This window comes from Trachinotus anak, unplaced genomic scaffold (genome assembly GCF_046630095.1).
Source record: "Trachinotus anak isolate AG129_WGS33_773 ecotype Australia unplaced genomic scaffold, CSIRO_AGI_Tana_v1 ptg000005l, whole genome shotgun sequence".
Lineage (NCBI taxonomy): Eukaryota > Metazoa > Chordata > Actinopteri > Carangiformes > Carangidae > Trachinotus > Trachinotus anak.
In genome coordinates, this window is record NW_027273856.1 from 18,244,959 (window position 1) to 18,259,349 (window position 14,391).

At 43.9% G+C, this 14,391-nt stretch overlaps 1 protein-coding gene across 2 annotated transcripts in view; it reads left to right on the forward strand.

Annotated features, from left to right (window-relative positions):
* The window catches only part of ches1 (checkpoint suppressor 1), a 60,554-nt gene extending 48,210 nt beyond the window's left edge, over positions 1-12,344 (forward strand). For both annotated transcript variants that reach the window (XM_071478679.1, XM_071478680.1), the window contains 2 exons: positions 7,118-7,226; positions 8,372-12,344. In XM_071478679.1, the coding sequence (XP_071334780.1) occupies positions 7,118-7,226; positions 8,372-8,927 (665 nt within the window). In that variant the 3' untranslated portion in view covers positions 8,928-12,344. The remainder of the gene's footprint in view (positions 1-7,117; positions 7,227-8,371) is intronic.
* Positions 12,345-14,391: the final 2,047 nt, after the last annotated feature.

The following is a 14,391-nucleotide window of genomic DNA, read 5'->3' on the forward strand; positions in this document are numbered from 1 at the left end:
CCCTGCCTCCTTTCCTCACTCAACACAGCATAGTGTCTCACTCTTTTACTCATACACCTTTTCCCTGTATTTCCCATTATTCCTCTCCTCCTTTCCCCCCCCCCCCCCACCACACCACCTCCTCCCTGGTGGCTGGACGGCAGTTTAAATGGACATTCAATCCCAATCAGGGAGCACTCCGGGAGCTCGCTGGGCTGCCGAGTCCTAAATGGAGGGGGAAATGGATACATTAGGCGTCTGCGGCGCGCCCTCCATTGCCGCTGATAATGGAGTAGTAATGGTCAAGGAGCCGAGGTTGGAGAGAGCAGCTGAAAACCTGGTCTCCCCCTAGACACACACACAGTCTGAGAGTGATGTGTCTGAGCAGCTGGATGGACAGACAGACAGAGAGGGAGACAGTCCGTCAGTGCACATGTGACAGGGCGAGACAGGAAAAGAGAAACTTTTTAAATGTGTAATGTGTTTTTGAAGGGAGAGAGGGTGCAGAAGGGCCGGGCGTGATATTTGGAGGCAGCAGGGAGAAGGAAAGTTGTGGCAGACAGCCAGAGGCAAAGACAAGGAAAAAGAGTCGGGGGGGGGCAGCCAGAGAGAGTGAGTTTGGGGCTGTTAGTGCCCTGTGTTATTACTTCCATCTCCCATTCCCAGAGCTTTCAGAGCTGCTCCGTTCTGAGGTGATGTGGGCTGAAATCTGCCTCTCCCTGTGGCCCAGCACCAGCTCAGGATGAACACACGGACAATGGCTGGCAACCGTGTCCTTAACCCAACCCCTCACCCCACCCCCATAACCCCCAAAGTTCATCATTCAGTGGCTCTAAATGATAGAGGACGGCTTCAGCCAAAGTGTTACCTGCTATTATTTAAGAAGGAACCTAATTTCAGAAGGATTAATTTGGAGCCAGTTCTAAGTCTTTATTAACCTGTCAGCTACAAACAAAGTGTGTATCCCAGCCAATAGAAACACTGACCAGCTCTTAAATGTTTTATTGCAGTATATTTGTTTTGGAGGATGTTTTTTATTGCAGCTGCAGACAGCTAGAAAGCAGCAGACTGAACTTTGAGTATTTTATGTTATTCTACTCCGAACTTGTACCCATATATGTTGCACTACAGCTCCACTGTAACCTATAATCAGCCTATAAAATATGATGCATTGTTATACAGTTAGCGAAACCAAACAACAGTATATAAGATTGCTAATATTAGCTCCACCTCAACATTAAAATGCTGCTTACATGTTAATGCATGGGACGGGGGCCAATCTGCCTGTTTAATGAGTGCCAGTATTTCTGATAAATACATTTTGCTGATAAAATGTAACTTTAAATAAGGAGTGGTGGAAGAAGTCTCCTGCTAAAATGAAAGAAATAAAATTTAAATAAAAGTAGCAATACTGCAATATAAATATACCCCTGCATTCAAAAATTGAGTTAATTAAAAGTACACAAGTATTAACAGCAAAATGCACTTACCAACAATAAAAGTTCTAATTGTGCAGAATGGCTCCTTTCAGATTGTGCTATGATGTTATTACCAATACAAACAGCATTTTAATGGTCAAGCTGAAGCTTAGTTAAACTATTTTATATACACTACTACATACTTTCATAAACTCCTAGGTGTTCTTCTCATATTCTGATGATACAGTTTGTTTGAAACTTGTGTAAAATCAGTAAAATAACTAATAACTAATAGTGAAATCAATGTTGTCGAGTAAAAAGTACAAGCATCTGAAATGTAGTGGAGTGGAGTTGTAAAGTCGCATAAAATGACGCGTGTCATTACTGAATTAGAAGCCTTTTTCGTCCATTAAAAAACCCTGACAATCAGCACTTTAACCCCCAAAACACTGGATCCTTGATGCAATGATTTTCCATAATGCAACTCAACTGAATATCATTAGACTGTGAGAAATGTCCATAGCTGCGTCAGGGGCTGCATCCTTCAGAGGCTGCATTTGAAGACCGATTGCATCACAGCAGTGTGACTAGGCTGTCCTAGTCAACAAAGGATCCTGCGGGTGGATCCTATCCCAAGATTCATTGCGTGCCAGTAATGAAATCAAACGACACTGACAGACAGTGAGAGGAAACAGTTAACGGTACCGCTGTTAATCCAAGAGGAGAAAAACCCTGAAAACCTCAAGTTTTTGTGAAAAAAAAGTCACGCGTTGTCACGGTCGCTAGGTGCTGTGCTTTGCGATGCAACGGTAGGGGGGAGGGCACAGGTGGTGACGCAAGGCAAAAATCAGGACCCCAGACTATCTCATTTCGGTTCGGCCTTCACGGTCTGCAACTGCTACGAAGGGCCAAACCTATGTAGATCACGTCCTCCGAAGGAAATGGCCCCTGAATTGGGACACAACTACACAGTTTGTATCACAGGCTTTGTGTCATAAATTTGTGCGACCAGAGCCACAGGAGGCGTAATACAACTGTTTTCACCGGCTGAGTTTGAACTCCTCATTACGAATAAACTGAAGGTCAGGTGTAAAATCGATGGAGTGGTCCTTTCAGTTTTCATCCCAAATCATCTGTGCCTAAATAACAGAGTAAAAAGTTAATATACTTATGAGAATAGACTTGAAGATCATAGAAAACGCGCAGGTAAACTGCATCACAGACCAGAAATGTAAAAGTTCAACCCAGCCAGCAAGGATGTGATTTATTTATTGTGTTTGCTGCTGATCATCCAGCCTGATATTCATGATATCCGTGTTTGTAGCACGGTTTAAAACGCTTACTAAGTCACTGTAATTAAGTGTTGCTTTTATTTTGTCTCACCCCTGGAAGTCATAGCACATGTCACTCAGCCAACCACTTAAACACTCAGCTGGAGTGTCAGATAGAGGAGCCAGTTAGCCATCCAGTTAAACTGCCAGCAACATCAACCCACCAGCAATCCAGTCAGTCAGTCAGTCAGTCAGTCAGTCAGCCAGCCAGCCAGCCAGCCAGTCAGTCAGACAACATTAGTATGCATCCTGCCCTCAGACTCTGTACTCAGTTTAACACACAGCAGCCAAGCAGGCCGATAGACAGGAGGGGATGGGAGGGGATGGGGGGGGGGGGGGGGGGGGGGGGGGGGGGGGGTGTTTTGACTGAATGAGAGGCCACTTTCAAACGGTTGCGTTCTCAAGGTCTGCTGGAGGTGACCTTTGAACCTTTGGACTGCATGTGTGAGTTCAGTGAGCGTGTGTGTGTGTGTGTGTGTGTGTGTGTGTTAGTGCGTGCTGTCTGCTGCTCCTCTGTCGGCCGTGTGGAGACTGCAGCCTGCAGGGCCATGTGGAACTCATTTAACAGGAGAGCAGAGGAGGCTCAGTGTGTATACGGCACATGAGAGCGGAGACGGGAGGGAAGCTGAGGGCTTCGCTTGCCCTGGAAAACAGGCAGGCAGGCAGGCAGGCAGGGAGGGAGACGGGCGGCGGGTGAAGACGTAGGAAGCAGACAGAAAAGGCAGAGCAGCTGACCAGACGTAGGAAAAAAGACAGACTAGAGGATATTTTCTCTCCAGGAAAAAGCCAGAGATGCAGACAAACACCTCTCCTCTTCTGTATTTACATTTTCTTTCCCTCAGCACATCCTGCTTTCTGCTACCAAGCCGAGTTTTTTTATTTACTTATTTTTTTTATTTTTTTTATTATTATTCTTATTGCTTTGAGCTTGCAAAATGTATTGCTCCATCTCAATCTCAGCGAGTGAGGACGGGCTTTTGGGAGCGCTGCCTGCTCTTTCCCAGCTTAGTTTGTCACCTCATCTCCTCAGCATATGTCCCTGGCTTTTTACCTGCAGAGACAGCATGCATGCTCAGTCGGAGATATGAGTCACCACTATACATAGAATGACAGCGAGACTGATAGAGAGAGAAAGAAATCAACAAGAGAGGGCGGACTTAGAAAGACAAAGAGAAGCGTTTGCTGAGAAATTCAAACAGCAAAGCCAGGAGGTAAAGATACAGAACGCAGACAGGAGAGGAGAGTTGTCTTGTGCTCGTGCTGGGGAGGTGTGTGTGTGTGTGTATCTAGGGTAAACACTGGTGGTCAGGAGTGTGTGGCTGAGCTATGAGAGGCCATGTCAAACAGAGCTTGGTATTTCCTTTCCCCCTCTCTCTCTCTCTCTCTCTCTCTCTCTCTATCACTTTCTCTGCTGATGCATGATCTACCACTCTGTGGCATGTGGAAGGGGAGTCGTTGCTATGGCAACCCAAAGCCTGACTTGAGCGAGAGGTGGGGAAGGAGGGGTGGGCGCATGTCAACCCGGGGAGACCTAATGCACTGCCCACACACACACACACACACACACACATGCACGCGCACAACCATGCAGCGAGTGATCAAGATTACAAAAGAGACTCTGTGCAGGGACTTACTTATAAGGTTATGGAGAGCAGAGCTGGAGATATCAGGGGCAGAGCCACACTAACTGGAGTCAATAAGATTACTGTGGACACAGGCGGCCGGGGAAAGCCTACAGAAACACACCAACAATGACAAACGACAAACAGATCTATCATAATTCATCTTTGTGTGTCACAGCATGAATCAAATACACGTTGTGGGATTGTTTTCTTGGGGTGGAGGGGGACCTTGTCATTACAACTTGTATGTTTTAATGAGCCTGTGGGTCCTGGGGGTGAATTAAATCTCTCCTCATGGCATCGATCATAAATTTACTGTATCGGCTTAAGATTAAAAACTCAAAAAAGATGAAAAAAGAGCAGCTTCAGCTACAGTTTATTGATGCTGTGGTGAAACGTTTTAAGCATTTACACCTTAACAAATGCTCCAGCCGCAGACAAAGCAAACAGCAGGTCATCATTTGTGAAATGCAAACTGACCCCAGAGATGAAAATGACAGCTGTTTTAGTGAACAGGGATGGCTGTGGTGAGCGGCCAGCCCTGAGTAATGAGAGCTGTTGGCTGACATGTCCGCACACTCTTCTCTTCTTCTCTTCTCTTCTCTTCTCTTCTCTTCTCTTCTCTTCTCTTCTCTTCTCTTCTCTTCTCTTCTCTCCTGCAACACATCATAAAAATGTAGATATAAATTCACTGCTCTCGCCGTGTTGAAAGCGTCTACGCAGCTCTCCCTTCTGGTCTGTCACAGTTTATTCAGTGTTTGTGAAAATGGTCTTTTCAGGTCAGGTCTTTTCACAAGTAGGAAACCAGAGGCAAGAGTTTGACCTTGATGGAAAGTCTGAAGCTGTGTAAGACACAGTTTTTTATTTTGGAGGATCTGAATGTTTGTTTTCATTCTGAAGTGGTTTTTATCCTGAGACACTGTTGGTTCTGAACCAGAAAATGTTCCAGTGTCTCAGTGGACACACTGGAAACTGAACTGAAATATTTTAAAATAAATTCTCTGTAAAGTAGGTTAATTTTTTTTCACTCATTCCTAATGGAAAAATGAAATCAGAAAGTTTTAAAAATATATATAGCTTGATATGTTGGGAAATGTGCTTATTCACTTTCTTGGTGAGAAGTGGATGAGAAGATTGATACCTCTCCTGTCATGTCTGTATCCAGTAGCTGGTTAGCTTATCTTAGCATAAAGATTTAAAACGGCTAGCCAAAACAAAATCCACCTATCAGCACCTCTAAAGCTCAATAATAAAAATTGTTTATGTCTGATTTGTTTAATCTGTACAAAAAACAAAATGTAACAATAACTTGTTGTCTCCAGTTTTTATGCTAAGCTAATCTAACCGGCTGCTAGCTCTGTTTCATATTTTAGCATATGCACACACAGAGCGGTATCTTTCCATCTGGCGTAATTCTCATCAGCGTATTTCCCAGAATGTTTCATATTACTTAACTGCAGGAGTATTAAAAATCAAACACTGAGTATCACTTCAATATGTAGAACCTGCACTGACAGCGATGGCAGCTTTAAGCCTGACGTCTACCAGCTGTCAGACTGGATCAGGAGCGTTAGTAACCTGTGATTTTCAGCTCTCCCCATAGATTTTCAAATGGCTTCAAGTGCGGGCTTTGGGTGGGCCACTCGAGGACGTTCAGGGATTTGTTCCAAAGCCTGTCTATTATCCTGGAAGTGTGGCTCAGGGTGTTGTGTTGCAGGAAGGTGAATCTTTGTCCCATTCTCTAGTGTTTTCATTGAGGACTTGTCTGTGTTTGGCTGCGTTCGTGATGCAGTGTAGTGACACCAGGTGATCAGCGGCAGCTGGTTGTTCAAATACCTGGTTTTCAGGCCTGAGGATTCAGGTTTTGTAAACTCCAGGTTCAGGTTTGCCATATGCCTGTTTATTCAGAGGAGCAAAATGGCACTTAGACGGTGTGCTATAGAGACGGTTGTCCTTGTGGCAGGTTCTCCAGTTTCTTTGGGTTAGCCGTGGACTCCTCCCTGACCAAGGCCCTTCCTGCCTGGTCACTGTTGACCAGAGCCTTAATGAAGGACTCTCTGTGGAAACTTTGAATCTTTCATCAACATTTTTTCTGCATTTACTTCTCTGCACAGTCCCCTCCTGGAGGTCGACTGAGGGTTTGTTGAACTTTTACTTCACAGTGAACTGTGAGACATAATGAAGACTGTTCACCTTGACGTGATGCATCTAAGTAAATCTAAAACAATTTGTTGACAGAAAATTAATAGTTGGCAACTATTTTCATAACTGATTAATTGTTAAAGTAATTTTTTAAGCAAAATACCAGTTCCAGCTTCTCCAGTTTAAATATTTCTTGGTTTTCTTGGTCATCTGTGTTATTAAACTAAATATTTTTGGGTAACTTGAACAGTAAATGTGTCAATACCCTCATATTTTAAAGTCTGTGTTATCCCCTTTTAAGTTCCAGCCGCCTGCTGTTCAGCCCACAGCATCAGACAGGCTGGATTTAGCCGAGCCCAGCGGTCGTTGGTAATTGAATGACTCGCAGCGGCCTTAACTCATTTATGACGCTTTCCCGCTCAATTTAACCTTGCCTTGCTCATCAATATTGCCCTGTTGGCCTCCTCAGACGGTCAGTGAATGCTCATCGAGTTGCTCCCGGGTCATATCGGGGTCCAAACACGTTTTGGAAGAAGCTTCCTGTGTGTTTTTCCTTCAACAATGTGGCGTGGATCTGTGTTTATATCTTGTGTAACTCCCTGCATCTCCTGTATCTTTCTTCTAGTTCCTCGTGGTGTGATCCAAAATGGCGCCCGCGTCAGGAGCCAGGCCCTCTTTCCTGTGATCAGACCCCTACCTGTTAGCCCTGTGGGGAGCAGAACCTCGGCCATAAGGTGGGTAAACTTTGCTGCTGTTGCCCTCAACCATATAATTAATGTCAGTCAGGGCTTTTCCCTGCTCAAACGCATTCCCGCACAGACACAGACAGACACTCCCTCACCCACATGCACACATGCAGTAGCCTCCAAACAAACACCAAAACACACACCTACACAAACCAGACCTTTGACTGAAAAATTTCCACTGATAGTTTACATAATTACATCTTTATTGTGTTGAAAAGTCAGAGGCATTCACACACTCCCCACGGTGCAGAACATTTTATCCAGGTGTGTTTATATAACGGTCTCTCACATGCACACACACACACACACACACACACACACAAACAGGTTTATTAGTGGGAGAGGCCTCGTGATTCAAAAAACATTCGGAGCATGCATGGACATGCACATCCATCACAGGAGCATAAGAATATGATGGTCTTCAGTGCATAATGAATTAAACATATCCAAAGGCTCACTAAAGGTATGCAGTGAATATTTGATCACTGTAAGGGTGCATGTTTTTCTTATAAGATATTAATATGCTAACCCTCTTATTCTGAAGGGGGTGGAAATGTCCGGAGGACAGGGCACGCTGCTGAAGCTCCTTTTGATTTATTGGTTGTCTGAATACGCCCCTGTCCTTTAATGCCTCACAGAGGAAGGTGTCTCCTGACTAATGGAGTAAAAGATATGTTGCAATGTAATGTATAAGCTGATGTACAATGGACAGTGGTTAAATGGCTTCGCTGCAGAGGCGTCACTCTGTTGTGATCTGACTTCAGAGCTTGCAAGGTCCTTTATGTGCTGAGCAAGTTGCACATCCTTAAGGAGCCCGAGAGCTGCTCAAAATACATGACGATTTGAAAAATGCATAGGTGGCAATCTGAAAATGAGTCTGCTCATTTCTAAAGGAAAGGTCAACTCTTTTTGGAGATACAAGGTTTTAATCTGACCGGGGAAATATGCACATTAGGCCCAAGGGGGCTATTTGTGGGTGATAGATTATCAGATGAACTTTTTTCCTGCTTTGCAGCCAAACGCAGAGTGAAGTGGAGCAGTGAGGGGTTTACAGGCAGGCAGGCCACCTGGCTGGCTGTGTGACAGCAGGAGTAACAATATTCTCTCCCGCTCTGTGTCCTCGCTTCATACAGATCATCCCTAGGAGATTATCTAAGCCGGGGACAGGACAGCCCATCCTGCTACTCTCCTCCGCCCGGCAGCGAGGACCTCCAGGATGACCACACTTACAGCACCGCCAAATCCCCCAGCAGGCTGTGCTCCTCCCAGGTCGGAGACCCTTCCTCCCCCCTGGACGACGACGACATCATCGCCGTAGAGATCCAATCAGACGTCAAACCCGAGCCCCGGGAGATCCCACTTGATTCTCACATCACCACTGCCGCCGCTACCTACATTTCCCAGCAGCCCCTGCGCGGACAGAGACGTAGTTCTGGGGCGGGAGCTGGGACTCTGGCAGGAAGCAGTTTGCCCTGGACCAAAAACCGAGCAAGGGGCATTAGCGACACACTGCCGCTGAAGAAGCGGCGCGCGGCGGCGGTGGAGAAGCCGCCGGAGAGCGACGACGAGGAGATGAAGGAGGCGGCGGGGTCGCTGCTCCACCTGGCAGGGGTCAGAGCCTGCCTCAACAACATCACAAACCGCACCGCCAAGGGCCAGAAGGAGCAGAAAGAGGCCCTGAGAAACTAAGACACACACATAGAACAAGAACATAGTCATGCAAACACACACAGGTCAAAGCACGCACACACACATTAACACACAGACACATATACAACACACAAATAGGTCAACAGGTAATGTTACAACAGCATTAGTCTCAACGGACAATTCTCATCTCCCTCTATCTATCTGCAGGGCATTAGGTGAATCCTACTTATTTGTGGCAATATCAAAAATCTATGTTTTCCTACATGTTCAGCAACACTAACATCAATGGGTATTTCTCATGTGTCTTTGTTGTTTTTGTTGTTTAAAAGGGGATGAAAGCCATAAAAAAAAGCATGTTTTGTCACTAATTTGGACACGTCGAACACGACTAAACTGAATCACATTGGAGGAGCGTACAGTACATGAGCAGAGGATGGCTGTTTGTCTTACCTGTTTGTTTCTATGTGAATCTGTAGCAATCTTGCAGTGGTGCCAGCAGAGACGGCAGAGCCGGCGAGACAAGCCTGTTTAACAAGACGTAGAGCCTCTCGTGGCCGCCCGCTGGCATCACTCTCCTACATCCACGAGCACAAATGTGAGACTGTGCCAAAGATAAGCGACCAGGTTGCTTCATGTAGCCGATATGACAGCTGACAAAAAAAAAGAAAAAAAAAAAAAAGAAGAAGACGAAGAAGGCATAGTAGTAAAGAAGAGCTAGAGAGAATGACCTTAAGTGTCAAAATAATTGTAAAACCCAATGTGATATATATTCATGCACTTCAGATTATTTTACGCCACTTATAATAAAAGCATCATGGGTAAAGACATGGTTTATTTCAAGAGCACTCATAGTATTTAAGAATAGATATATTAAAATTAAAAAAATGGTCATGTTTATCACCATAGAGATGGATAGTGTGCCGGGTCTGAGGCAATATCTCCTTCATTTTGTTGTTGTTGTTGCATAATGTAAACGTCCCTAAAACTTCCCCCAGTACTTCTGTCCATAGACGTAGACACCTGGTATAGATACCGTAGCTACCAGTAGCTACCACACCTTCCTATTCATTTGACAGTGTCAAAGAACTATATACATAAACTGTGGGTTTAGATTTCTGTTTGTGTCTGTTTACCCTCACTCTACCCTCATAAAGATATAAGCAATTTGTCCCGTGCGGACAACTCTGTAAAAAGGTTAGAAAATATTTTATTTTTTTCCTTTCTTAATTGAAGCAATTTGACCTGCAGGACTTTCTCAGTTATATTGCATGGGTGCTTGTAAATAAGATAAAAAGCAAATCTTTTTTATTCAAAGATCATGTAAGATAAACAATGTATTTAGCATGAAGCATGACTTATTTTCATATAAACCTTGATCCTAGAGGAAAGAAAAAAAGTTTTGCCGCCAATTCTTATACCCGTGATTATATTGGAGTTTTTTTGTTTTGTTTTGTTTTGTTTTGTTTTGTTTTGTTTTGTTTTGTTTTTATTTTTTTCTTTGAATCTTTTGGGTTCTTTTTTTCTGAGCGGGCTTTCAAAGACACGTCTTCAGGGAGGAACGTGGGAGATCACTCTGCAATTAGAGGCCCAAGGGTGCCACCTCTGGGCCTCGGGTTCAGGCTATGTAGGCCAGCTGAATCACCTCTTAGGGGTGGGCTTCCGTCTTCTTCTGCCTGTACAGTGATTTTTAGGTGTTCAGTGTTAACCCCAGTGTTATTTCAGAACACGTCTGTAGAGTGTGTGAGTTTGTGTGCCCAAGAACACACACCCTTTAACATTGTGCCTGCCTGCCTGCCTGCCCTCAGTACCTCTGTTGTCATGTCTCTGACATGTTTTGACAGAACGTTACCTGTCTTTATTTATAACAGTGTTGTTTTTATTTCTCTCCTGTGTGTATATGTACATGTGTCCTTATTTTCCATCAGCATTGTTCAGTGTAAATGTATGGATCCGATGGGCATGGGAAACTTTGTAGGTGTCCTGAAAGAACCTCATATCTCCAAAAAGGCTACTTGGGAGTTGTATTGAAAAGGAAGAGGAATGTAGACACAAAATGACACAAAAAAAAAAAGTTTGTTTTCTAACTTACATACAGTATTGTTAACCCTTTGATTAAAGGTACTGCTTGCCATTGTGGATGTCAAGCTTGTCACATATTTATCTCAAGAGGCCAATCTGGAGATCAGAGGTTGATTTTTTTTTTTTTTAATATGTTTTGCCACTCTACAACGTGTATGTGTATCTCACTTGACATTGACATTGGCTTGAGTGAAATTGGCAACGGCAGTATTGAGCTGTGACATTCTTTGCATCAGAAGCCATTATTCGGCATGCTTTTGCTTAAACAGCGGTGCATTAAAGTATTCTTTTTTTCCCCCCTCACCTGCAGAGATGCAGCGCATATAAAAAGCAGCTTTGTAGGAGAAAACGTCAGCTGGGTTTGGTCGTAGCAGCAGAGTCACACAGCTTTTGTTAAAGCTGAATAGACACTGAGTGATTGTAAGCGAGCCAAGCTGAAAAAACAAATGCATGTCCCATCCACTGGTACAGTCTTTTGCCACCTGTAGCATGCATCACTGGCTTTGCATTTTGTATGGTATCCATGCCGGCATATAAAAAAAGGCTAAAAGGAAACACTGTCAGTGTTCTTGTTGTGTGCCATCCGTCTCTTGTCTGATATCTGTCTGAGTGCTCCCGCGGCCCAGGTCAAGCACTCTGCTGTATTTGCAGTAACAATCCACTGTTGTGGTGACTAATAACGTGTTCAGTTGGCAAGAGGCATGTCAAGGGGAGTATGTGTTGCTCTAGCAACCATCGTTTTTTCCTCTGACTCACTCGGTGACATGCAGGAAAGATGAACTCCTGACCTACGCGTCCTGGAAAAACAGAGCAACACATAAAATATACCTGGGACATTTTAAAGCAAAGGAAATACACTTCACTGCCTGAAAAGCCCCTAAAACAAGTGTTTCTTTCAAACCTGCCAAACATACAGTGAAATGCTCCAAAAGATATAGATGCCATTTTTTATTTGTTGATGCTTTTATGCGCATTTTCATTTTCTGTTTTGTTTTCTCTCTGACAAAATTATCTCTACAATACTGCCATTATTTTTCGGTGACTGTCTGAGCTGAATATTGGAAAGCCATAGGTTAGAGATGTCAAAATGCAAAACTGTTATTGATCTGTGAGATGTGATGCAGAGTACGCCCAGGTGTTGGTTTTTTTCAGTAAATGTTCAATTCTCTTCTTATTGTGCAATCATATTGCCAAAGAATGATTTCAAGACCTATTTCATCACTACATGTAAATATCAACGTTGTCCAATACCGTGGCAAAAAATATATAAATGTTGTTTTATTTTGTTTTCCATTTTCTGAAAAACTACAATGATGTTTATGTGATGTATTGTCTTCCAGTTGGTTGCAATAATAAAAAAATACAAGTTGCAGAAGATTAGTTTGGCTGTTCTGTTCTGATGGGATTGAGAAGTCATTGGTAGAAACAGAGTTTGAATTAATAACAGCGGCACTGGCTGGCAGCTCATAAGAAAAGCACTATATGATTGCATCAAATTTAACAATTTTTCTGTAAAAGTCTCAAGCTGAGTTCCTAAGCCCCCCCCCCCTTTCACCACTTCATCATGCAACGCACTCTAACTCCCATTTCCTGGTTGTGAGAGTGGAGACTTTCTGATTTGCTCTCAAGACTGACCCCAATAATTAACCTCACATATTCCTATCAACAAGGGTCTTATCATAACCATGCCTCTTCCGCCAGTTAATTATTCATTTACTTCCTCTAATCATTTAAGTTCAATACTTCTGATTAAAGTCAGACTCAGCTCCCCCTTTAGGGAGAGAAGTAAAAGAGTTAAGTGAACCAAAGAATTCCTCAGTGTCTTATCAGTTTGAGTGGTGCCATTTTGGAGCCGTGTGGCAGTGGAAGCCCATTCATAATTGAAGCCGAGACAGGCTTAATCTCGAGCCAGTGCCTCCCTGTGCAGCGCGCTCCCACCACCAACACAACTGGAGCTAGCAGCTCCTCTGTTGCTATGCAACTACAGCAAAGAAAAAGGGGGGGGGGGGAGAAAAAAGTGTGCCTTCTCCAGATCTTTAGAGGGCATCATACTACTCAGTAACAGAGAGGGAGACTCAAAGGTAGAGACAACATGCACAACAACACAGCTTTATGTCTGATCACAGCTCATAGTTTGAGAAGCACCTGCGAGACACAAGTCTCCAATCATCTTTATCACAACACTTTCTTTTTTTTTAAAGAAATTGATGACAAGTAAAAACAAGCGCATGTCCCCGTAAGTGCCAGGTTGGCCTTCAATTTCATCTCAAGGAAATAAACGTAATGAAATCAATAGCTGTAAGATTCCAGCGTAAAGGAGGCACACTGAAGTGCTAAGTGGATTGATGCGCAGAGAGCTGTGTGTTCCCCGGTCTATATCATCCATATCCACAGAATGACCAGCGAGGCAAGTTTCCATGGAGACAGAAGTGGAGGTAACGTTCTCTTGTCAGTTCTCATTTATTGCAAAGCTCTATTGTTTTTGGAAATTTTCCCCTGGTAGTCAGGCCAAGTGTGTTTCTGATTAAGCATACAAGACCTATAGACATGGCTCATCCAAGAATTCACTTAAATCCCCCTTTATTGAATTACATGTAAAACAGTTGTGCGCTGCACAAAGTGAATGGACTGTGTGTGTGTATGTGTGTGTGTGTGCGTGTGTTGTGGAATTGGAAAAGGAAAGCTTGTTTTCTGGGGTTCATCCGAAGATGTAGTGTGATCACACTCTAGTGGCAGAATGATGGCACTACAGGAAATACAAGAAAACAAAACAGAGGTGCCTGTTTCAGGGTAGAAACTTATTATGAAAAGGATTAAAATGATTAACATTAAAAACTCATGTCATGTTTTTATGCACTTTGGGTCATTTATATCTCTCCAAGCTGTTAGAGCATCCCAGTAGTTCACATTAAACTTTTCATTAGAAAACGCCACCATCAACCACCATCACACAGGATCTCAAATGGGAGCTGAACATCAGCTCCCTCATCAAAAAAGCTCAGCAGAGGATGTATTTCCTGAGGCAGTTGAAGAAGTTCAACCTGCCAAGGACTATGATAGTGAACTTCTACACCTCCATCATTGAGTCCATCCTCACCTCCTCCATCACCATCTGGTTCGCTGCTGCCACTGAGAAGGACAATAACAGACTGCAGCGTATCATCCACTCTGCGGAAAAGGTGATTGGCTGCAATCTTCCAACCCTCCAGGACCTGTACGCCTCAAGGACTCTGAGGCGTGCAAGGAAGATTGTAGCTGACTCCTCCCACCCTGGACACAAACTCTTTGTGACACTCCCCTCTGGCAGGAGGCTGCGGTCCTTCAGGACCAAAACCTCTCGCCACAAAAATAGCATCTTCCCATCTGCTATTAGCCTCATCAACAAGGCTAGAGAGCCCCACTGTTGCTGATCCCCCTGATCCTC